General features: G+C 34.8%; 1 protein-coding gene across 1 annotated transcript in view; it reads right to left on the bottom strand.

Moving 5' to 3' along the window:
* Positions 1-1,558: 1,558 nt before the first annotated feature.
* Positions 1,559-26,760, bottom strand: part of PUB49 (plant U-box 49) — a 99,879-nt gene continuing 74,677 nt past the window's right edge. Inside the window, exons 4-11 of the mRNA XM_089820047.1 lie at positions 26,103-26,194; positions 25,825-25,914; positions 25,501-25,576; positions 24,858-25,231; positions 24,470-24,726; positions 24,067-24,355; positions 2,212-2,322; positions 1,559-2,091 (exon numbers count right to left, since the gene is read on the bottom strand). Coding sequence (XP_089676173.1) covers positions 1,879-2,091; positions 2,212-2,322; positions 24,067-24,355; positions 24,470-24,726; positions 24,858-25,231; positions 25,501-25,576; positions 25,825-25,914; positions 26,103-26,194 — 1,502 coding nt within the window. The 3' untranslated portion in view covers positions 1,559-1,878. The remainder of the gene's footprint in view (positions 2,092-2,211; positions 2,323-24,066; positions 24,356-24,469; positions 24,727-24,857; positions 25,232-25,500; positions 25,577-25,824; positions 25,915-26,102; positions 26,195-26,760) is intronic.

The raw sequence follows: 26,760 nt of genomic DNA, 5'->3' as shown, positions 1-26,760 counted from the left end.
AATCCATTTGTGTTCTTTAAATTATTAATAAAATAATTTTATTTGTCAAGCTATTGACTATTATGGGCTCCCATTTGTATTCATTATTTAATAGGTGACGATCTCTAAGATAATGAACACTGGTATAAAAGACATTATGAGAGATGACGATCTCTTAGATAATGTGTTAAACAATAGAGTTCTACTGTAAGATCTCGATGAATTCAAGATCAAATTGTGATGTTGGCATTGCTATGTCAATAAGTCACAATTTGGATAAAGGAATAATTTTATTATTTATCAGGTTTATCATGTATTCTGGTAAGTCTTAAACTCAGGATCATGTTGTGATATAGAAATACCAGTATCTATAAGTCACAACTTGGATAAATGAAGAAATTAAATTACTCTTCAAATTTATCTTGTACATTGTATTCTTTGCAATACGGTTATCACTAGTAGCAATGATTTGTCTTACTACAAGTTTAGTAATATGACATTGTATCATGTGTTCTATGATACCACATGCCAAGAAGATTCAGATAGAGATAGAGTATCAATTCTTGCTTGTTCATCTTTATTGATGTTGCTAGATATGATATCTCTCAATATGATTATCAAGTTAAGAGGGAGTATTAATTTTGTAACTTGCTAGCATACTGATCTGATCAATCCGATCTGATATGGCATGATAAGTAAAGGACTTAAGTCTTTGCTTTGTTCCCTTTATAAGATCAGCATCTATCCTTAAGACTTTAGTTTAAGAGTAAACTAAACTTCATTGTTTATGTTTGTGATTAAACTTTATTATTCTTAGAAAGTCGCTGACTTCTAGAGGTTAGGCAAATAACTTTGTAAGACATGTTCTTTCTAAGGACATGTCCCTTGATTCCTATACTTATAGAGGGTAAGGATGAAGTCTACGAGAACACAAGAACAAAGACAAGTCTGCTCCTTAGTCATTACTGCCCACACACGAAGAAGAAGATCGAATCTAATCTATATTCAATCATAGAAATTGCAGAAACTTTACAGTAATTGTGTAAGGGACAGCACTTTTGGCATTTTTGGACTGTAGTTGTGTAAGGGACAGCACTCTTATCTGGCTGCTAATAAGATTCAAGTTGAAATTGACTCATATCTTTACCAATATTCCCAATGGCATGAACATTTTTGGAAACATTAATGCATTTGGATCAGCCAAAAACCTTTTAACAGGTCCTGCAACAAGAGATGAATTTGGCAAATTTGATTAATCTGTCAATGACCATACTTTGATTATTCCCTTAGTTGTCCTTGGTAAAGAAGAAAAGAAAAACTCAATTGTAGCATCTCGCTTGTCTATTACATGAAAGGGTATTAGCTTGCTGTTGATAAACATTACAAATCAGACATTCCTCTTTGACTTTAATAGATGAAAGGGTATTAAATTGATGTCGTTGAACATCGTTTAATAGGCATCTCCTCAGAAACGTCTATCTATAGCTTTCCTGTCCCCTTTTTGCACACATCAATTTCATTGATTTGCTTTTTTCCATGAAATCAGATACATTTGATTAATTCACGAATTTCAATCCCATTTGCTCTCAAGTGCCCAGATTTATGAATTTTAAGCAATTTTGTACAATATTGATTTTTGATAATATACAATTAACAGTCAAAATTTTATGACAATTTAAACAGGGACTCCAGTTTTATAATTTGAACATGATTTTGATTTAGGTGCTTCTTAAAGATAAGCAATTAGTACAGATTGGCAAGACCGAACATGATGATTCAACTATCTTACACCCTACCATTGATAGTCACTATGCGGGAAATTGCATCATCTTTGTTACAAGCCCGCTCTCATCACTGCTTCACATTTGAACAACTTGCACCACGCAACAAGTTTCCATCTCACCATGCAGAAAAATCCTTGAACTGTGTCTCAGACATTACCAGTTTCCTTCTCTTGCTCAGACAACTTTCATCCTTGTTTTCTTCTATAGAAGATTTTGATGCTTGTTTTTGTTCATCTGGTTTTGCCTTCAAATATTTCCCAACTCCAGAACCGTTAGCTGAAGGTGCTACTCCGGAATTTGGATTGCTATACCAAGAACCAAACTTTTCCTGAAAAGAAAGAAAAACATTGGTAACAGGGCTCCTTAACAGATTTTACCAAAAATATAATATAAGAAATATTTTCCAAAGCACTTCAAAACACCACTTTCAAAATAATTAGAAACTTACACTTTCACCGTCAGTGATATCTTCTTTCACTTCTTTATTTTCACCATCTTCTTCATCTGGGTCATTGTACGGATTAACAAATACAGTCACTTTCAAAATTTTAATTTCTTCCTGCAAAAACATATAAAACAGAAATTGGTTAGTGTTAATAAAAATTCACAATAATATTTTGTCATACTACATATCAGCTAGCATTTTCTTAAATCTTATGTACCTCGTGCATGTGTCCTATGCATATTTTGACCTCATCCCCAATGGAGAATGTTCCACAGACATTAGGACAGGTGTGTACCATGCCCAGAACCCAATTTGAAAAGAAAATAGAAGCATTTCAATGACAACCACTTTGAGACAGGAAACACGACAGACAGTTTTACATGCACGCTTTTTTAATAAAGAGACCCACAAGGCCCATACCCTTTTACACCAAACCTTGACTTAAAAAGGTCATACTAACAACTCATAACAAGAAAAAACAGATTTTACCAATATCCATATTGTGAAGAAAAAAGGTACAGTGAGAACAATTGTCATCAGAGAACAATGGTTGTGACGAGGCAAGACAGCATCAAAATCATATGATTAACTTAACAACAATAAAATTATAATAAATGACATGGCTTGAAGGTTTGTGTGGCCTCAAAGGCTTTAACTTAGACTTGGTAGTGAGGGCTCCATCCCTCAACCACATCCTATGTTGTAACAAGGAATACACAATAAGTGTTGCCACGAGTCCCCACAAGGGGCAGTATCACCAGACCTGCGGAAAGGGTGTTGCACTTCAATCCCACTGGCCTCCTCAACCTCACAACTTCATAGGGTTAATTAAGAAGAATGTGCTTACCTCTCGAAAACTGGATAAGTTCCTGACTGCGCCTAGAGCCTTGCAACTTCAAAATTGACAAAGACTAAGTATTCGTATACTCTAACCACACATTAATATGTTTAGCCCAAAGATACCACATAAGTTGATGAGAAGCCACAAGACGGATAAATGGGAGTTCCATTGGATGAAAGAATACCCATTAGCCTAGAATTAGACTCCAATTTCAGTACAATATTATCAGGTGCTTATTAGGGGCAGTGTTTTCTCTGTTGTCATCATTTTGTAGTTGAAACTTGCAACTTTTGGGCATTTTGCTATAATTTTTATACAAACATATATGCAGATTCACAATGAAAAAAATTAAATATTGTTAGTTCGTCAACTTTCACATAAAATCCAAATTCAACTCTGATGTCATACGTTAAGGTTCGATAACTTATATGATGAAAGCAATTGATTGTTCTGTTAATTTGTTTGTCAACTGTCGTGAAATCTCAATTCAACCCTAATGTTATGTACTAAGGACCTAAGGTTATATAATCTATGATGAATGTCACTTGTCAAATGTCATGTAAAATGAAAAATCTCAATACAGCTCTCTAATGTTAAAGTTCCATCAATGTATATCATGAGAATGTCTTATCAATGATATCATATGGATATTTGAAATTTTCCTTTATTTAACTAGCAGTCCCTTGAAAAATGGCATCCAGAAGAATCCATTCTGGAAACGATTCACATTCCCTGCTGTACCCAACCTGATAACTTTGTTGACATAGCTAAATTCATGATTTTGGTTGTTTCAAGAAGATGGGTAAAACTAGATAGAAGCCATCTGCATACTCCCATATTTAATACAAGAATTTCAGAAAGTCAAACATGCTGCAGGACCAAACTATTACACATTTTCCACTGTATAACTAAACTGTAGGAATCCATATAACTTTTTATTGTAATTTCATATTCTACAAAACTGTAAACAGGAAACAGAAGAATATGACATAGCTATGGCTAAAAATTCAAAATTCTGTAGAACACGACTGATTCAATTTACAATTTAGAGCATGCCTCCACTGCACTTAATTTCTACTGAATCTATAAATCAAACTGTCAAACAAGTTTAAAAAAATGAATCCAAATGGATCAGCAAATTGGAAATCAGAATACAGATTGCTTTCATGGTAGCAAAAAGCATTCCAATTTCAGAAAGTGCAGAGCCTAGTGCACTCACATCCAAAACATGTCAGGAACCTAAGTCACAAGGTTCAGGTTCGAGTTCAAGTTCGACAACTATGAAGTTCAACGAGTCAAAAAAATTGAAAAAAAATCAACATTAAATTCGCCTAATGTAATTTTTAAAAAATATAAATATATATCATTTATTATTATATGTTTGAGTTTCATTATAAAATAATAAATTGTAATATTTTAATATTGATAAGGAAATAAATTATTAATATTTTAATTATAAATTTAAGTGAATAATAGTAAACATAAATTAATAAAATACAATAACATAAATGAGAATATTTTAATTGTATTAAATTTTAATATTGTAAATATATATAACAAATTATACCAACATAAATTAAAATAAATTATATTCAAACTAAAACATAAAATGCTCAACCCTGAAAACACAATAAAAATCTTGTTTGTTTATAACTTGGTGGTCGTAGGTGGAACATGATCTGTGTTGATGGGGAGTTGCAGACTGACAGACATGCCTCTTATCAGAATGCAGAAATGACGAACGGAGTCAGGAGTGCAAACATAGAAATAACGATGGGAGTTGCAGAAGTCATAGAAACAACGGACGAGTGTCAGGATTGCAGAGACAGCCACCATCCACGATTTGCAAAAGTCCACCATTTGCAGAGTCCACGATTTCATAAGTCCAAAAACGTTGAGTTGCAGACAAATTTTGGGCGAATATTTAGATTTATCTTTTTATGGGTTCGCAGAATTTTGAACCTAAAGCCAAAAATTCGGCAACCCTGTGACTTAGTCAGGAACGATGACAAACACAAAAAATGTGACATTATTTTCAATGTATTTCTGGCAAGTTTTATTTGCTTGCCTCCAAAATGGATAAGCATACACATATTTAATAGTCAATATTCAATATTCAATAGTGCCAAACAAGTATTTGCAATCTTCCTCAGTAATTGGTTGAATCTGAATGCTCAGAAAATTCTCCATCAAGGTAGCCTTTTTCTAAATAAAATGTACTTATATGAGTGTATAGTGCACATTAAATTGAGGAGGAAGGCGGAGAAGTGTCCATCAAATAAATAAAATGTATAGTGGTGTGAACATGGTTATTCCCTAACCATTTTGCCTCCAGTTAAATTCATTAGAATATTTAATTCCTGTGTCTTATTTATTAAATGTCAACTAACCCTAGGTCTACTCAAATCTGGCACCATAGCTTTCCCATTTTTTTCTAATCAAGAACTTACAACCTTTCAATTCTTATCAGGTTTATGACATGCCCATCTAGTGTTCACAATAACAATGAAAATTGTCTGCACCAAGAAGGCACTGCCCCCAGACCCTGTGAGGGGTACTGTTGCTCAACCCCATTGGGGTATTGCCCTCAAACTCCCATCAAACTATAAGTTTGATCAAGTAATAGGCCAATGATGTCCCCTTTTTAGCATGACCATGATAGTGGATGGATTTAGCCTACTTCTGGGTCCTTGTAGGCTACTGCCAATGATTAGAAGACCCTGCTGAGAGTTATGGCTCCGTTAGGCAGGGCTTACTATTTATAGTAAATCAATGGATGGTTCCAGCAAGCTCGGGGAGTTAGAAGAGTTGAATGATTCTCTTAGTTTTTTTTTTTTTGGCTTCTGGTTTCGACTCCAAGAATCTTCGAGGGAGCCTCTATTTTTAGTAAGTCACCCCATCATGTTCATCTGTTGTCTTTCTTCATCAAGATCACTCACGCTGTCAGATTTTGATTCTGATGCTTCATCAATCATTTTCACAAGACAAGTGAATTATGATTATTAATTTATTATTCAATTAAATACATTGAGGTTGCTATTTTTGTTGGTATTGTATATTGACCACTCTCGTGTCACAACTCGCTGGAACCAGTTTGAGGAGTTCTAAATCTTGGGGATAGGAAAAAATGACCTTGTGTGTCAAAATATCATAATATTGTTCAAAAAGTCATTTTGGAGCCAAAGTGAGTTAATAAATTCAATTATTCAAATATGAGCCTAAGTATAATGCAAAGGGCTTTTAAGTGAAAGGTGTATCTAAGGAACTACATGGCATTTGGTGTGATGGTGAAGTTTTGGCTTTTCAATCTTATAAAAAACACTCCATCAGAAGGATCAATCATTGTATTGCTTATGTTTTTTTTTTTTTTGTGCATTTGATAACTTGTGTTGGGAGAAGAGATTGAAACAAGGGTCTCAACATTGTTGGAGAATTGTGAATGCTTCACCATTTCAGCACTTTGAACCTATGAAATACAAGGTGAATTGTGCTTTATCTGCTGAGTATTGGTTTGGGACTATCTGAGAAATTGAATGGTGTTGTTGTATACCATTTAATCAATTGTTTCGCTGCAGTTTGGTAAGGAAAATTAAACATTGTGGCGTTGAATCTGCTGTACAATCCTGGATATTAAATGCCATTTTGTGGAGTTCAATACAGGTTGTGATCTGAATCATAATCTGTGATCCCTTTATAAGGGCGGCGTTGAGGTTTTTACAGGTAGCATTTGACCAAACAGGGCAGCGTACGACTTTCCTTGGGCTGCGATCAGACTTTTTCTATTGGCATTAGAGTTTAAGAAACTGCAATCTCCAAATCTGCAACATCAACCATCTAGAATCAGGTTCTTTAATTAAATTGAATATCTTATGTGTCTTGCATTGTAATAATTGCAAACTTGGATCATTGCAATTGAAATTAATGTGTTGGCGTTTCATATCAATTTTAATTTTGTGTTCACTTTTATGAGCATTTCTATATATCTGAAGAAGAAAAAAGAAAAACATGTATATCCAAAACAACAAAAAATTGCAAAATTCAAAAAATCAAACACAAAAAGACAATTGTTCTGCATAGCTTCAGAGTGAGCAAGCAGGGTTCATTGTAGATGATGAATCATTATCATAAAAATCTACAAAATACATATCCCTTGTTGCAGATCCTGGTAGATTTCACAGTCGAAGTCACAATCAAGATTTATAGAGTTTTATGCGTTGGACACATTTTTAGAATACAAGGGATGTCGTAAGAAAAGTTGGCATGGTAGATATTGTACTACTGAATACAGGTCATAGTTGGCAATAAATGCCATTTTCATAACGCAAAAATACATTAATCATGCGCTACCCAGACAACTCATAAACCAATCCCACCGGTTAGTATCCTATCTAAGGTAAAATTAGAACATAACCATTTATTGCTTTTACTTAACACTTCCTCTTTGTCCATGAGCTTGACAACAAAACATATTCTTGAAGGCTTAAGAAAGCTTTACTAATAAATTCCTCACTTGAATATACAAACCAGTCACTAAACAAGCAAATATCATGGCTACATTGTCCACCAGGACCTATCTTAAATAGTAGCTCATGACTTGTTGTAATGCTAGGATGAGTAATGCACGATTCTCTAAGCCATAGATTTACATGTTTCATGTTGTTATTTGTTTTGATAACAAAGATTTCATATTCATGGGTTTTGTATACATTTGAGTATTTGACTATTTTGAATTTTTACTTATGGAATCAACGTATACTTGAGTTTTTAGTATCTTTAGGATTTATTTCAGTGTCATAGGTAGACTCATCTCCCCCATCGAAGACTTGTCTCAAAGACTTTGCATCTCCGAAAACCTCAAAAAGGGTTGGGGACTTCATGAAGAAGTCTCCTGAAAACTCCTCTCCAATTCCTAAAAATGAAGTCTTCCCACAGTCGCCTGATTAAAAGATAAATTTAAAATATAATATTAAATTATCTTATGTATTTTGGCCCTCATTGTAATTTTTTAATGCAAAACCAAAGGCAATTTAAATTATTTAATCATTTAAGTCATTTTAATATTTTATTTATTAACTTATAAAACATTGCAAACATTTTTTATTTATATTCCATAATTCCAGAATCCAACCCAACCAACGAAAATTGTTTTATTTTAATAACTTAAAGGACATGAAAAATATTTTACTTCATAAACGTCATTATTTATTTTTGTTTCATTCCCAACCCTACCAACGACGACAGAAATTTGTTGAAATTTGTTGAAATTTGTTGAAACTTGGAATTTGTGGATCACAACCTTGTGGAGTAGATGATAGTATCATCATCATCCTAGATAATAGATACTAGATAGATTTTCAATTTTTGTTTACAGTTCTAAGAATCTTGTTTGCATGTCAGCGATTTAGCATCAAACTATATATTTTTGAATTTAAAATTTGAATATGTAATGATAATCTCAGCAATTATTAATCTGATATAATGACAATCATATGCAATATTCAGAAATCAGATTTGACTATCCTGTAATATGAGTTTTGAACTATGACTCTATATTAATGTGACATTACTATTAGCATTTATTTTAGTCTTTTAGTTTTACAGTTTTACTATTTTGTAACTAACAATAGACTCTTTAAACTACTAAAAGAAAATTGCCATCTCCAAGTACCCACGTCTCCTATTTTTGAAAAATAGTCATACCGGCACTAGTACCAAAGACCTCCAAGTCTCCCAATGACCTTGGTTTATTTATTGAAGGGTGCATGAAACAAGTTTTCAATCGATAAGTAGGAGATAATTTCCATAGCAAGTCAAATTGTGATATTGCTATCAGGATTTAACTGTGTGATTTTTGAGTCAAACTGACTCAAAAATCACACAGTTAAATCCTGATAGCAATATCACAATTTGACTTGCTATGGAAATTATCTCCTACTTATCAATTGATGAGCTTAAGGGGCTTTCTAATAATGGTTCATAAGGCACAACACTTGGTGAAGGTTTTGCAAATGGGGTTGCAAGCTTTGGGTTTAACCATGGAGGAAACTCCACAGTTAAGCGTGCTCAGGCTGGAGTAGTACTGGGATGGGTGACCTCCCGGGAAGTCCCGGTGCTTCACCCCTGTGAGCATCACCTAGATCCAATGAGTACTAAGTGTTCCATTTATTCTCATGAGAGATGGATTCATGTTGAATCACTACTCATGAAACATGGGTCAATGAGTTCGACTCAAAAATCACATAGTTAAATCCTGATAGCAATATCACAATTTGACTTGCTATGGAAATTATCTCCTACTTATCAATTGATGAGCTTAAGGGGCTTTCTAATAATGGTTCATAAGGCACAACACTTGGTGAAGGTTTTGCAAATGGGGTTGCAAGCTTTGGGTTTAACCATGGAGGAAACTCCATAGTCAAGCGCGCTCAGGCTGGAGTAGTACTGGGATGGGTGACCTCTCGGGAAGTCCCGGTGCTTCACCCCTGTGAGCATCACCTAGACCCAATGAGTGCTAAGTGTTCCATTTATTCTCATGAGAGATGGATTCATATTGAATCACTACTCATGAAACATGGGTCAATGAGTTTGACTCAAAAATCACACAGTTAAATCCTGATAGCAATATCACAAGTTTTCAATCATTAAAAATCTCTTAATTTCTTTGGGTTTTTTCAATTCCCCAAGTTCACATTAAGTCCAAGTCCAAGTCAAAAGCCAGCTTGCTGAATCTGAGGCAAGTCTGAGTCTTGTAACACTGCTCTTGAGGAAGCCAATCAGTGAGCAAAGACTATCTAAAGGTGGTTAGATGTCGACTGAGAGGGGGAACTTGCCTGACACTGGCTAGGAAACAAAGAAAAAAAAGTAATAAGAAACTACTCCTCCAGAATAATAGTAGAACCAACTATTATGGCTGATTTATATGCAAGAGGACTATTCTTTTTTTTTATTGATAAAAGGTGTGGTCAAAGGGACATGAGTGCAAACCTTAAACCACTAAACATCCTATGAAGATCAATATGATTGAAGCTAATACTAGAAACAAGATGACTGAAATTGACCATGAAAAACTAAATTTAAAACAGTAGATGCAGATCAGCATGAAATACCCACTATTTCACTTGCAGCCATAACAAGTATCACAAAATATAAAACCTTTTTGTTGTTCCAACTAATGGCTTTAAAATTTCCTAAAAATATGCCACTCTGAGCACAGCTCAGAAACCTCAAGTTGTTGGCCAACTTGACAAAGGATCACCTCTACTAATATGACAACTTCCTACACTTTAGGCTCTGCCAGACCTAGGTGGGTGGGCTTATATACACTTGACAGCCCATGAAAATACAATTGATGACAGCAAATAAATCACATAGCTTGAGACAAGAGGATGCAACGTTTAGCATGTAATTGTGCAGCTCTTCTAGACTTTTAGGCTTATACTTGATAGAACAGATCAAAAATATGAAAAACTTAAAAAGGGAAATGATTTGTAAATTATGTTTGTGAAATGGTCTGGTGACCAGGAAAGCTTCTCAGTAGGTAATGCCAAGGCAAGACTAGTGCCTGCAATTGGACTACAACCTCACATATCATGCATTCTATATTTTGATGTTGTAACATGATCTTGATCGTGACTCTATTCTCATCTACCAACTTGTGATAGATGCATTTTAGCCTACTGTGCAGCTCTATTTAATCGTCCATCTGTCAACACAATACTTTCACCATCTTCATGCAAGCATTTACACCAATTCTTGAATGGACAGCAAGTGGATAAATAAGTAAAACAGCATAGGTGTCTGAAGAACCAAAATAACCTAAAATCACTGAGTTCATCTAGATTACTTGACTCAAAAGAGAATTACATCGAGACATTGAAACAATTGCACAAAATAATGTAATCACATATATGCTATAAATCAAGTTACAGGAACATTAAAAAATAATAGCTGACACATTAGAGTTACATCCAGACATTGAAACAATTGCACAAAATAATGTAATCACATATATGCTACAAATCAAGTTACAGGAACATTAATACATAATAGCTGACACATTAGGGACCTCTACTTGCTTACAAACAGGTCATCCTCTCGTGCCAAGGAACGAAAAACATGACCAGAAACCCAGAAACCTAGAACTCAGGCTAACTAAAGGCAATTATCCACCCTTGAACAAAAATTATGAAACTTGGGTTATAGTTGAGGCATAGCTCAGATTAAACATTGTATAATTTAACTCAAAATCACGCCCAACATGGGTTGACAAAGATCAAAGAAATATGATCTACAAACAAAGAAATCAGATTTGCAAATGAAATATTATATTCTGTATGCATGCGGATCGTTCTCCAATCAAAGAAATCAAATTTCGGAATAGACTATGATGTCTTTCCCACTGTTTCACTATGCACTTTATTTAGTCTTTCATCTGAAATTTAACTTTTCCATTGCACCACCTGATGTTCCTGTGAATAGCTTCACTTGGGTGAAAAAGTCACTCATCACTGCATTATTACCTTTGCTGATAAAGTTAATTACTCTCAGGTAAAATTCAAATCCATCCGCAACTGAGAATTCCTCAAAACAGCATAAAACTATTTCTAAGGCATGGGAACTTGTTGGATTGTTTTTGGCGATACTGGATTGTTTTTGAACCACTAGCACCATAAACAAGGCTAAAACCTAAATTACCCGGGGACATATTTGTGGCCCTAAGCCTCAGGTTTTGGAAACGGAGACAGTTTTGGGGATGGGGGGACAGCAGGGGACATTTCCTAGCCGTCCCTTGTTGGCAATATGACCAATCGGTCAAATTAGGTGAGATATGTGGTTGTCATTTATGGCAAAATATGTTTTGCAGTTTAATTGTGATTATTTGTGAAGGAAAATTGTCCAAGTATTGGACAATGTTACAGCAGCATGATGAGATTTATTGATAGTGGAATATTCTCTTGCGCAGTAAACCATAGATGCATGACGTCACTCTAATGATGCATACCAATGCGCATGTCCGTACGAGCAACCAAATTCAAGTTATGAAGGAAATACCTATGCAGTTACTTCACAGTGCAGAACAGAGCATGTCAGCAAATTGACTTGTACGACTTACAAAATTGTTTTGATTACTAAATCTTGATGAGCCGACTCTAAGGATGATATGTCAGCCGACTAAGGAAGAATTTATTAATATAATTGATATAAGTAAAGAACTTCAATTGCGAAGTGAGGATGCCATGTGATGCGAAGTAATGTTATGATAATGCGAGATATGATGCAAATTGATATATGTGCAGTCACTCTTTGTATGAAGCACTGACAATCAGAAGAACTGTGAAGTACAGCAAGTGATCCAGTATTGTATGTATATCTATTCTCCTAAAGAACTTATTGTATAGTTGCATGTTAGGGCAGTGGGCTCTTCTTGCACACATTTGTATATGATCCACCAACTCCTAACAGGGTTGAAGCAACTCCTAATAGGGTTGAGGCTTCTAACAAGGTCTAGTCTCCTAACAGGGACTTGACACACTATACATTCTTCATAGACTACTAACAGAGTCAAGATCCTTAACCAGAGTCTTTTATATAGTGAACCATCTTGTGGGTTTCAACCCCACCGAATTTTCCCTTGGCCAGGGTTTCCCTAGTTAACAAAATATGGTGTTATGAGCTCTCTTTGTGTATAATTGTTTATATTGTTCAACATTATTGGTTTACTTCCTTATGCATGTATTAAAGTAATTAATAATATCCAGTTGTGGGCAAAAAGATTGAAAATACTGATTCACCACCCCCCCCCCCCCAAAGTATTATCTATTTCTAACATCCCCATCCAAATAGGAAAATCAGATATGCATCCCAGAAACAGTCAAGTTTCTAGATCACGTTGATTGTCCCTTGTCGTTTCCTATCCATGCCAGGGACTGCTAACAGTTTCCAATTTTAAAAAAAAAAATTTAAACACCAAAAAATATTAGAAAACCTGTTTTTAACATTTTACCCGTCTGTGGACCTTGGCTTGGAAGTCGGGACTTCAAATAAATTATAAAATAAATGTTACAAACTTTATAAATTTGATTACATATCAAATCAAGATGACAGTAATAATGACATTGATATGGATGAATAGGGGCAGCTATCATACTATATTTGTTTTCAGTTTGACTTTGATGTTTCAAACTTGAGTGTTTTGACATTATATGATCATTGACAGCTGATACATTGATGGAACAATTATATGATCATTGATAGACTACAGCTGATACTACGTTATAAGTTTAATTTTTCAATGTTTTCATCATGTTCAAACTTGAAACTTGAAAATTGCAGCCTTGTGATATTAATCTATGATGCTTTTTATTCTCTCATTTGATGACTTACTATTGGTGTTGTTAGATGATGATTGAAATTGATGTTGTTTTCTATGATACTTCAATTAGATGCTAATTGATATGCTCTATGATTATTGATGAATCATTATTTGATGAATGGAATTGATAAATTTAAACTATGTTGCCGCAATGAATGTGAAATTGATGAGAATATGTATATATATAGCCGTCCAATGCTCTAGCCAAAAAGAATGTCCCGAAAACACGTTTCCCCGTCTCCTTATCTCCTCGTCCCGAAACTTGGGGTAACATAGGTTAAGACCAAAGATCTCAAACTCACCACGAGTCTGCCGAGTTGGTGAGCAAAGCCAGGTTGGCCAAATTTTGCTGACTCGACAGCTTGACTACACAAGTTTTGGGCATGACTCACCTAACTCAGCAAGTCAGCAAGTTATGCCAAAAAACACAGAGTCTGAACACGATGACTCATGTCATCAGCCAAGGATTTTTGGCATGCATAAAATATTTTGGAAAAAAAAAATTCCTCGCTTTTTTTTTTGTATTTCTTTTTCATTTAAACCTAAAAGGTCTTCCAATTGCAATTTTGTGAGAAGAAAACAGGAAAAGTGAGAGAAAGAGGAAGGAAAACAAGAGGCCATAGGTTTGCAACCAGCAAGGAAGAAGAGCATCAAACAGACCACAAATCACTTTGTGGAGGCCATAGCCTTGCACTAAGAGCATCAAGGAATCCATAGCAAGACTTATCAACTCATTTGGAAGAGGTAAGTGTTAAACTTTGTAGATTTTATTGGTTTTTTTTTTTTGGTATGTTAATGGGATTTTCATTTCTTTTTTTTTTTTAGTGTAACTTTTCAAATCTTGAACGCTTTCTATTAAAACATAAATTGCATACTTCAATGAGAAATTTGTAAATGTATATACAATTTTTTCTCAAAAAATGTGAGGTTTGCTGATTGTTTCTATTAGTTTATATTTATAACTTTATAAAATTTTAAAATCATTCATTTTTCACAGTGCCTAAAATGGATGTGGCTTAGAAACATACATAAGATTTTCCTGGCAGGCAAAAAAATCAAACAAAACGGTTTTTTTGTAAAGAAATCAACTTTGGTTGCATCAATAAATTTAAATAGCATATTTATTGCCACACTTCACCATGATATTGAGATATTTAAAAAACAAACTGCCAAGGCAAAACATTATGTTATGCTCAGTTAGAAACACTTGAACAAGAAAAGTTAACTAAGAAGAGACAATTGGAAGAGTTAAGTATTATTGGCTCCCATGCACCCACATTCACATCCGCATCAATGAGCTGTGTTGGAGAGGGTTTTACCAATCCTCCCTTTCGTCCTAGTACTAGTCTAGTGCTAGTGTTAGTTCTACTCTTGCTAATTGCATCGTCATCTTTGGTCTAGAGTGAAAAGATTGAAGTTGGATAGTTTTTATGTGGCACACAGTACCTCTGGCGCACAACCCTTGCTTGAGAGAATGGGTTGGAACAAGAAGATTCATGATGTTGCGAAAAAACAATTTTGCAAACTTTGGTACTTTTGCAACATTTTGTTTATTGCAACTAGGTAATTATTTTTGGATGAGGCTAAACACCAGACAAAATGCACCATTGACCAAAATTCAAAAAATCAAAAACACAACATATTTCTTGAAATTTTCAGAATTTGTTCTTCATGATCTGCATATTTTGTCGTCAAAAACAATAAAAAATTTGAGAAAAAATCACTATGTTTTCATGAATCTAAAAAAAAAATGTTTGACTATTTTTTCTCTTTGGTGCATTTTGTCTAGACTTTAGCCAGCGCCGTTCTTTTTTATTTGATTGCTTTAATTTGAAAACTAAATTCCAAAATTTATTGTTTGAATTTGAAACTTTGAACTTGAACTCTACTTTGTCTAGTGATCTACTCATAATCTATTTGTGACATGTCTCCTTATTGGCAAGGCATGGTAGATATCGTAACCATTTGTGGAGGGGAGTTTAAAGCCCATACTGATGTTGAGTTAAGTAGCCCCTCTTGTTAGAAATGGTTGAGGATTAAAAGTTAAGCTAGAGGACCACCGACAATCTTGGAGCCAAAAGGGCGATTAGAACACTCCTAAATTTTCATGTTTCCTATGGACATGATTGATCATTCTACTTCTCTAAATGCATTGAATAATTTAAGTTTTGATTTGTTGATTGATCCATGATGTATGATAATTATTTTTCTTAATTTTCAGGATCCACCGTGTTCTTGAAGTTTATTGATGCTTCCTCGCATGAGAAAAACATCACATACTTCTGTGAGGCTATTGGGGAAGTAATACAAGAGGTGGGGGAAGAAAATGTGGTGCATGTGGTGACAGAAAATGTTGAAGTTTGTAGCTGTGATAGAGATCTTTATCTCTGATTTTATAAGATTGAAATATGTTCATTATGACCGTTATGGTCATCTTCAGTTGAAAGAGATATTAATATTATGTAAAAATACATGTTTCATACGTCATGCGAAGAGGCATATGTATGGTGATATGAAGTGTTGAATATGGGGAAATATGAAGGGTCTTATTTTTGGGACTCAAAGAGACCTTCGTGTGAAAGATGAAGAGACTTATGCAATCTATTTATGTGATTTTTTGGTATATTGTAAATTAGTGAACACCTTGTTCTATAACATTTTGATTATCAATAAAAGTTATATTCTGCAGGTGTGGTTGGGTTTTTTCCCTTCAAGTGGAAGGGTTTTCCTAGGATAAATGACTTGAGTTTTTTTTTTTGTATTAATTTTTCCTTTTCTTTGTTGCTGATTATCTAATATCTTGGCAAAAACATTAACATGGTATCACAGCTAGGTTGGATAATAACAATCAGAATTTCATGAGAAAGAAGTAGCTTTAGTAAATGTTATGAATTTATGCTTCTTTAGACCTGGCAATTTATAGTTATTGTACATAATTTCACCGACGTATGTTCATGATCTCTTATTCATCCTAATGTGAACGCTAAGTGCCTAATAATATGGCATATCCGGCGGAGGAGTTTTTAATATGTTGGAAGTCTTTCTATTTTCATGCATCGTTTCTATATGTCAAGGAAATTTATTTCATTTAAAAAGGCTCATCTTTGCGATTGTGTATATTTCAAGTTGTCATGGCTCCTCCCTCCTATTGTGGTGCGAAACATTCTCTCACCATAGTCACTATGTTCACTTAATGAGAAGGAAATCTCTCACTCAAGCATCTATAGGCACTATTCTATTATGACGATTTCTTCTTTTGGCAGCTTCATTTTTTTCTACCTTCAATAACAAATTCCAAAAGTTGCTCGAGTTGTTTGTTTCTTTCAGAGATCCCTTGTAAATGCTTACCGTTTGCAATGCTTAACATCTGTTGATTCCTCATGTCAAGTGCCAACATGACTAGATAGATAAAAGAAGAGAGTCCATTTTTCTTTATTTTTTTGGCAAAGTTGGATATTGAGCACGGAGGTAGAAGGTGAAGAAGTATTGGTCAGTGCTAGAAAAAATGGTTATCACCATGAGATGTCATTGAATGCCTTTTGAGCATTTTATGCCTCTTCAAGACAAATTATGTAGATACAAGGGATATTGCTCTGGTTTGTTATCATTGTCCATGTAAAGATATTGGTATATTACTCAATATTCTCGTCAGAATGTTCACCACCTCTTTACACTGTATTTCCAATAGAGGGAGATCTTCATTCCTTTTTAATAGGTCCGTTGAGAGAATTTTTGCCTCCAAGAGTCCATCCATAAAATGTATCAATGATCTCTAAGCCAATTCTAGTAGTCATCGCGAGAGTTATTAACTATAATCGACTAACTTGATTCAAAGCTTGTAGGAGTGAGCTGTAATTTCATAGTTGCGTCACTTGGAGGAGGCAGCCAACCTAGCATAGTTTGAAAAAGATCTCGTATATATTATCTTTTCGTGTTGCTAATTTGGAATGGCAGCAAGCTGTAGTTGACAGATGTGCGCATGGTGGGAGCCATCTGTCCAAGAGTTGCTAGTCACAAAATTCAAATCGCCGGTGATAAGGGCGACAACAAGGAAAACTCTGTCAATAGATCTTTTAACGGGCCTTTTTGGGAGAAAATTGGAATCAAGTTGGGAATATCTTGACGTTGTTGAGTATTCCTCAAGCTTCTCTCCAACTCCTGGCATTGTGTGTTTCCTTATTTTTAAGGAGATTTTTTTTGTATGTTTGCTGATTTGGCAGTTGTAAGCGTTTCTGTGTTGACTTCGCATCAAGGAAAATTCATTAAGGATGTGGGAGGGCGGTTGATTCCATTTTTGGTATCCTAACATTCTTGAAGCTGACGATTTACCTTCTTTTTGTAAATCTGTACCCTAATATGTATGTCGTTTTTTGTATATGTCGTTTATTTTTGCAGATGATTTTGTATTGCCTATTGTGATGTGCGATTTCAGTTCTATCATTATTTGAGTTGAGTTTTTCATTTCGATGAAGATTATTCTTATTTGAGGTGATATTGATTGGTCAGTTTTCTGGAATGATTAGTGGTACCGTGGTACGTGCATCGGACCTTTTGAGAGGGCGAAGTCTGTAAGTTAGGGATTTCTTTTAATATATTATGTAGTCATCGAATAATGTTCTAATGTTTGACCATTATTTTGCAGAATTTTTTATTTTTTAATCTATATATATCCCTTTTGCCAGTTGTCATGCAATGGATGTATTATGAACATCGCCAAATGATGTTTTTGAACTTATGTCTTTTGACCTTCAACCTTTCACTTTATTATACATTAACATAATAGTTCTTTCAATGACATGCGATTTTATGTTATGTTTCAGTATTATTGTCCATGGTTTCATACATAGTTACACTGGCCTAGGGGATGCAAGGACGGGGGACAAGTTTCCGGGACAAGGAGACAAAGGGGCCTCAATTTGGGGACGGCAGGGGACCGCAGCGGGGGACAGAACAGGTGGGGGGGTTGTATATACTATATACCATACTTGTGGTACTTAAAAATGTTAGTAATGAAAATATGTAAAGATGTAAAATAGTACTTACTAATTTACTAAAGTTTAAATACTTGAGCCTTGAACATTGCATTGAACATTAAACAATTAATATTAAAATTTTAAATACTTGAATGAGAAAATGAAAGAGTTATAACTTCTAAGTTCTATTATATAAATATTAAATAATAATAGTCATAGATATCAATTGTATGAGTATCTCATCATAGATATGATTACATTGAGCAATATGATATGATATTCAATACACCTAATAGAATATTAAAAAATGTTTAATTTTTTTAAACAAACTTCAATATTTTTTGGTTGGATAAGGCACACCCAATCATCCCCTGGAGGGATCAGGGGACTTGTTCCCGTCCCCTGTCCCCTCAAGTGACTTGTTTTCGTCCCCCCGTCCCTAGTGAGACAACAACCCAATGGTGGCGCCTCTAGGGACGCGGGAACGTCTTCCACCCATCCCAGGTGCATCCTCGTCTTGGGTGAGTCAAGGAAAAAGGGTGGGGACGCATCCCCGTGTTACTATGGTTTCATACGTTCGTCATATTGATTTGTGTGTGAGGTAGATATATTTGATTATGCTGCATAGCTCTTATTTATTGTGTGTATTCAAAGTCTAATGTGCTTTGAACGATCCATTTTCAGATTGTAAAGCTTTATATATTATGAGTATATTTAGTCTATCTATATTATTTTCTCTCTGGTCATTGTCAATATCTTGTCCTTTTCTGTAGTGTGTGCTTGAGCAGCAAAGTATATTCGAAGTCTGTATATATGAATTATGTCATTATTTTAGTTTGATGCATTTGAATCAAATCTGTGTATATGCATTTACCCAAAAAGTTTACCTCAGATTCATTAAGGGATATTAGAGTGGATGTAAACTCTCACCTGATTGCTCATGTTATGGTTGATTAATTGGTCCAGATTTGCGCATGGTTGAGTTGCCAGCACACACATAAGTTGCTACCTCATTTTTGTAGATCAATGTATCATGCCTGTGTAACAGAGTTTAACCACAGCATTTGAGGCCTGAGTGTTCCTTCAAAAGCTATTTTTGAGGTGTTGTGAATAAGTCAATAGGTGGATTGTGAGAAAGATTAGATGATAAGGAGATTAAAAAATTGTTAGTTTCGTATTGTTTATTGATGCCGTAAGTATTGCATTAGCTATATATTCTCTTATGTATGTAGATTTGTGTCCATATTGAGATTAGATCACAAAGAGATAAGTATTTATGATTATATCTCTTGAATATTGTCTATAAATAGTGATTGCTTGTAGCATTGATGGTTATGAGTTATTAATATCTCTCATGGTTGCAAGGTGCAATGGGATAGTGAGAGATTTTGCAAACGTTGTTTGCAATCTTGATACAAAATTGGTGGCACATTATCTTCATTAAAAGAGGAAGGTCATGTTTAGAGAGAGACTATTCAGCTTTAGAGGGGGATTTCGTGACTGAGGAAGATGTCCAACCAATTGTGAAGCTTGTGTGGCAATAAAAAAAACTTGGAATCAACTTCCTTTTTATGGTGTTTAAAGTTGTCCCTGCTGAGAGGGAGACTCGTTTAAGACAAAATCTCAGTGATTAATGCATTCTTTTCTTGGAGAAGTTTGAGGTGAAAGCCCTCTTTCCACCCTCTGCTAATAGATATGGCAGGCCACTTTCCACAAGAAGGCACGATGGAAATGCATTCTTTTCTGGGAGAAGTTTGAGGTGAAAGTCCTCATTCCACCCTCTATAAGTAGGTATGGTGGACCACCCTCTGCAAGTAGGCATGGTGGGGATGTATCCTTATCTAGGAAAAGTTTTGAGATAAAAATCTGTCCTGCCCTCTGCAAGCAAGCATGGTGAAAGATGTGTGACTTCATTCTGTGTGCTTATGAAGTAACTATGGTGGATTATGTTATGCTGAGATAACATATGTTATGGAAATTTATCATCTTTGGTTGCAACTATGTGTGCATACCTAACTAAAGATCTCTCTCTTGCTAAAAGGGAGTGTTGAATTTGTAGCTGCAATAGAGATTTTTATCTCTAATTTTATGAGATTGAAATATATTTATTATGACCCTTATGATCATCTTCAGCTGAACGAGATATTAAGTTAATATTATGTAAAAAGACATGTGTCATATGTCATGTGAAGAGGCATATGTATGGAGATATGAAGTGTTGAATATGTGGACATATGAAGGGTCTTATTTTTGGGACTCAAAGAGACCTTCACGTGCAAGATGAAAAGACTTATACAATTTATTTATGTGATTTCTTGGTATATTGTAAATTAGTGAAGCGAAAGCCTTGTACTAAAACATTTTGATTATCAATAAAAGTCATATTTTGCTGGTGTGGCTGGGTTTTTCCCTTCAAGTCGAAGGGTTTTCCTAGGATAAATGACTTGAGTTTTTTTGTGTATTATTTTTTCCTTTTCTTTGTTGTTGATTATCTAATATCTGGGCTAAAACATTAACAGATAATGCAGCGAGTTATGTTGTTGCAGGTAAACTTTTAACTTTCAAGTTTTGATGGAGAGGCATCTATGAATTTACTTAAAATTTCTCAACACGTCCAAATTTCTAATTAATTTAAAATTGTTGCGTATAATCTTTTGATGGAGAAGCAACCAAAAAATAATTGGTCTCCATGTGTGGCCCATTGCCTTGACCTCATCTTGGAGGATACTAGTAAGCCTGAATAGGTGAAATCATGCGTTGAAAGGGCCAAGAATATTTGTGAGTTTATCTACAATCATGCATTGGTCCTTAGCATTATGAGTCAATACAGAAGGCAAAAGGCGTTGGCTTGTCATGGTATCACGAGATTTGCCTCAAATTTCCTCACACTGAAATCCTTCATGACATCAAAGGCCATGTAGAAGCGCATGTCTGTTGGTGAGGAGTGGACTTCCTCATCCTATGTTACAACCACTACTAGGATAGATGTGTTAAAACTTAAATCTTAATTAGTTTAAATTTATATGCATATTTTTGTGTCATTTGTAACTTTGCGATTTTGCTTATTTTTTATTTGATTTGTGACTTAACAGCTTTTGTTTAAATTATCGGTAGGTTACTGAGCCCCTTGTAGTTCTCCGACAAATTGTTGATGGGGAGAAGCCCTCTATGGGCTGTATAAATGAGGGCATGGATAGGGCCAAGGAGGCCATTAGATCCATATATGCAAGAGTTGAGGATATGTATGTCCCCATTTGGTAGATTGTTGATAGGAGATGGCAAAACCAGCTTTGCAGGCCCATCCATGTAGCAGTTTAGTGCCTCAATCTGACATTTCATTTCTGTATTACTAATGAATTTTGAGTTAAGGACACTGATGGATCTGAATACACGTCCACTTCATATCTTTAGCACCTTTGAAGGTGTCATCTGGTCTGTCATTTGAATGTTTGAGAGAACTTCCAAGTGCTATGCATCTGTAATAAAATACTTCATCACCTAAGCAATTAGGAAAAATAGTGCAGCAATTGAGTTGATGAAAAGAACTTAGTCAGCAATCCCTCAAGAGGTGTGTTGCAAACTAATTGAGATAACCAATGATTATCCAGGGAACACCAATGAAGAATCCCGACCCTCGTGAAGGGACAAACTTTCCAGAGACCCACCCCTTGAGGATCACGATAGGTTATTAAGCCACGTGAGGAAGAATCAAAGGAAGGGAAGAGATTGAACAAGAGAAAATACAATATATAATATCCTGGCAGCATTCTGAAGATATCCAGCAAAGTCAAAGCAAGAACAATCAACATCTAACACAGATTGCAAAAACAGTAACCAGGAATTTACATATGCATATAATATATATAAATTAACAACTTAGGCATCAAAGACAAGAAGCAAGCATAGGATCCAAACAAGAAAATTAAGACCATCAGCAGAACAAATCTCTCGTACTGAGGATAGGATACAAATCTAAGTCTAGGGTGCTTGTATTATCCCATTATTGGTAATGCAGAAACATGACTAACTTATTTGTATGTACTTATAATGTATCTCTGTCTGCTGCTATTAAACATTAAAATATGAATTTGATCTGGATTAAAAAGAGTGAACTGCCAAGGGCATCCTGTTGCAGTGACAATTGAGAGAACAGCTAGGAGGGCACTCTACTGCACTGTGAGAGGGAGAACCACTAAGGGCATCCTATTGCAAGTATCTTTCCAACTCCTACATCAAGGGACAATTGGTGAATCGTAGTTTACTCCAACCATGGAAGAATGGAGGGTGGCCGTATTGAGGGATAACCGCTATCTTATCTTAGGGCACCTTAGTATGCCTCCTTACTCCACATCTATAAGTGGAACTCACATATCATTTTACAGCATAATGATGAAGATATATTCTCTTTATTCTAACCGTAGATTTGTTTATGAATAATATTTGCATTATGATTTACTCTTAGCATTGTGTGTGTGTAAAAATTTATTTGTATGTTAGCATTGTGTTCATGTAGTGAATGGTTATGGATCACATAATTAAAGAAACCATTTATTTGGTAAACAATAACCCTGAACTGTTGCAATTGTAATTTAAGGCAACTTCTAGGGCAAATTAGGAAGGGGACAATACAAGGGCCTGACATTCCACTCTAAAAGTTGGTTGGTTTTTCAATTAGCAATAGGCTGTCATCTTCACAGTATGATGGTTGTATTCATTTGTTTTTTGCTTTTTGGCCAAGGGCCCCAACAAACCACTCCGATGTTATCTACAAAATTAGACTACTACTTATAATTCATAGATAACATTGTATTTATATTATACCTTTTATATTATGTTCTATTTCAATTATTAATTTTTAAATATATTGTAAAAGATATTATTTAAATATTTAAATACCTTGAAATATATGAATATTTTATTTAACTACTAGCTATTAATTTGACATGCAGAAGGCCATCAAACGTAAGATGGGAGGTTTCTGTTAAAACACACCATTCCAATTCCCCCTTGCTTCCATTGAATTTGGCACAATTACATTTCTGGTTGCTATTTCTTGTTTTCTGTTCTGAACGTGCCCTAAGAAATAGAAATTAAATACTTTTTGAAGCCTGAAAACACATAATACCATTTAACACCCAGCAATTAGCTTTCTGGTCAAAACAAAGTTGTTATCTTCCCCTACAAACTCAATATTAACCTTGCTTTAAATTAAATGGTAATGGAGCTTCCAGTGATGCATTGCTAAAAATACAACTAATACTATATTTCCTTTTTCATGCTCCTCAAGAAAGGGGAAGAAAGACATTCTTATGTCTACCAAAATACCTTAAGAAGCAGTAATTAAATACTTGCCCAAAATGATGTAAAGTGAGCATTACCCACATATACTACAAAACCTAAGCCATTTTGAGCACCATGTCACTTTAAAAATGTAAAATACAGCTCAGAATGGACAAAAAAAAATCACAAAGACAGCTTCAGCAGTGAACACAAAGATATCATGAAAAGGAACCTTACAAGAAAATTCAGTTAACTGTGCTTTCTTATTTCAATCATAAGGCATATAATTTCCATACAAAAGCACAAATTATCAAGCACGCCTTCCTAATCAACATGAAATGAGCAATTGCACATCTACTAGAACCTTGCATTATTGATCTTCCTTGTCTTACCAGAGGCCTATCATCATCATCCACCAGAACCTTCTCTGTTGCTGAGAGTGTGGTCAACCCGCCCACTACTCGACCAAATACTGTGTGCTTAAAATTCAAGTGCTTTGCAGATTTATAAAGAATGAAGAACTGGGATCCATTTGTGTGAGGCCCACTGTTTGCCATACTGACAATGCCCCTCTCTGAATGAAGCAATTTGGAATTCAATTCATCTTTGAAAGGTTTTCCCCAGATTGATTCTCCTCCTCTTCCACTCCCAGTTGGATCACCACCCTGAATCATGAAATTTCTACAATAACAAAGAATACAAGTAAAGATAGCATAACAGAATTAACAGAAACCTCAAGCCACCTGCATGAGGATCAAAGGAAAATATGATAGAATAAGTAATTTATAGGCATACCTAATATTCCGGTGAAAGACTACTCCATTGTAGTACCCACGTTCACAAAGTGTAATAAAATTTTCACACGTGCGAGGTGTTATATCACAGTGTAACTCTAAATTAAGATCTCCGTGTGTGGTGTGGAGTTGAAGATATCCCTTCTTCTTGGGGTTTTTTTCAACTTTAACATACTCATATTCATTCGTGGTAACTGGATCATAATTTGTTGACGTAAATGACCGGGACGCTGCCCCAGATGTAAATCGGCTTTTCATCTGTAAAAATTACAGAAGGCTTGGTATTGAACATGATGCCATAAACAGTCATTAAAACATCTAAATTATATTTATGTACTGAAACAGTCACAAACTTCACTGAATTATATTCAAGTTTTAACTAAACTAACCATCTTGCCATTGACAGGCGCACATTCACCTGCCATGTGAACAGCCACACGAGCAGCAGTCTTTTCAGCTGTAGCTGCTTTAGCAGCTGCAGCACTTCTTCCATAAACTGAAGCAGATGCGGCATCTACAATACTGAAAGCCTGAGTGCCTTTGGTTTGACCAGAGGTGTCTTCCTTTTCTTTCTTTGTAGTATGTGCTTTGGCAGTATGTATAGCAGCAAGTGCTGCTGCCATTTCAGTTTGAGCTTTGCCACCACCTCCACCAATCATTGCAATTTCCTTCGCTTTTTCAGTCCCAATTTCTTTAAGCATGCTCTTAATATCGCCAGACAAATTTATACCATGGAATGGATCATCCTTTGTCCCCATTAGTTCTGGTTTGATAGGAATCAATGATTAAGAAAAGGTTATGATCCAAGACATTGCAGTGAGCACACCATTCTCATGATGAGACCAAATAAAAATCAGTAGATGATAAAGAAACAAAAAAGACAAAACTCTAAGCAATTAAATATTGAATATCCACACCTGTCTAAAAATGAATGCTCACACAGGAAATAAACCCTGCCTTAAATGCATCAACTGGAGACCCAAATTAAAACCATAATCGTGAAGATAAGATACATGAAAGAAACTTGCAAACCTTCATCGTCAAGTTTCAAGTCTTTTTTAACATGATCAAAATCTGAAAGGACCTTTGCATCCAGGGCATTTGGATTCTGCATCAAATGAACCTCACAGGAATTATTGAACAGAAAACACAAAGATAAAAAAAATTGATTAGGAACATTCTTACATTCTTCACCTGAATAGGAAAAGAAAGTAAATGAATGTTAATCAAGATCAAAAGCACTTATATTCAATGGAACAAAAAACAGAACTGCACAGAGATACCAGAAAACTCATAATTTACAGACAACAAAGTTCTTTCCTTTGAACAATTGAATATTTTTTATAAACAGAACACCTGAATTGTTATTATGTCATCCTTTGTAAAAGGTTCATCGGTAAGCAATTCCCTCCAGTTCTTTGGTTTTATATTTAGCTCCTTGACTGCCTGCAGTACAATGAATGGTTAATTATAATCGCTCCAAGTTCAATAGCATCGCCATCAAAAGGTATCTTTAGTTACAGAACTTTTCATTCTCACCAGAATTGTAGAATTATGCATAGCCTCACAAGAAACAAAGATAAAAATATAAGACTGTATAACTATCCTTCACTTGTGGTCTACACCAATCATACCTCATAGCAAAATACATTTCCAGTCGTCTTCACAGCAACAATGTGAGTGAACTCTGTGAACACTTTATCCAACACGGGACAATGATATTTACCTGGTTGAGAATAATGAAACTGATATATAATTATAGATGTACAATCAAAGAAAGATACATAAGGCTGAAAATTATTGAATGCTTTGCAGATTAAAAATGAGTGTCAAATAAGAATGTTATCAACTTAATTTATTATATATAATGCCAGAACACACATCCAAATATCCCTTATGCTACACGATCAAATGTACCTTTCTCTAATCTGACAAAGTAATAAAAAGCTAATCAAATTATATAAAAAGTAAAACAATTTACAAACAGTTATTTGTACCATTAGACCAGTAGATAGAAAATATATCTTACGTTATTAGTTTATTTATTGATATTTAATTTTAAAATACCAAAAAGAAATCCAAACTGTTTCAGAAGACGACCATCATTACAATTCAGTTTATTATTATAAAAAGGTTGAAAATTTTCAAATAAACCCATAAATCAAATATTTAATCTCTCAAAAATTATGATATTAAAGAAAAAGGATGAACAATTGCAACTAAACCAATATAACAAATATTCAATTTCTCCAAAATTATGTTTTACGGCTCTGCATTCACGGGAAAAATCTG

This window comes from Cupressus sempervirens, chromosome 3, assembly GCF_028749045.1.
Source record: "Cupressus sempervirens isolate cs-2001-9-10 chromosome 3, ASM2874904v1, whole genome shotgun sequence".
Classification (NCBI taxonomy): Eukaryota; Viridiplantae; Streptophyta; class Pinopsida; order Cupressales; family Cupressaceae; genus Cupressus; species Cupressus sempervirens.
The sequence above is the reverse complement of the archived record's forward strand: the minus strand, read 5'-3'. Positions and strand labels throughout refer to the sequence as shown.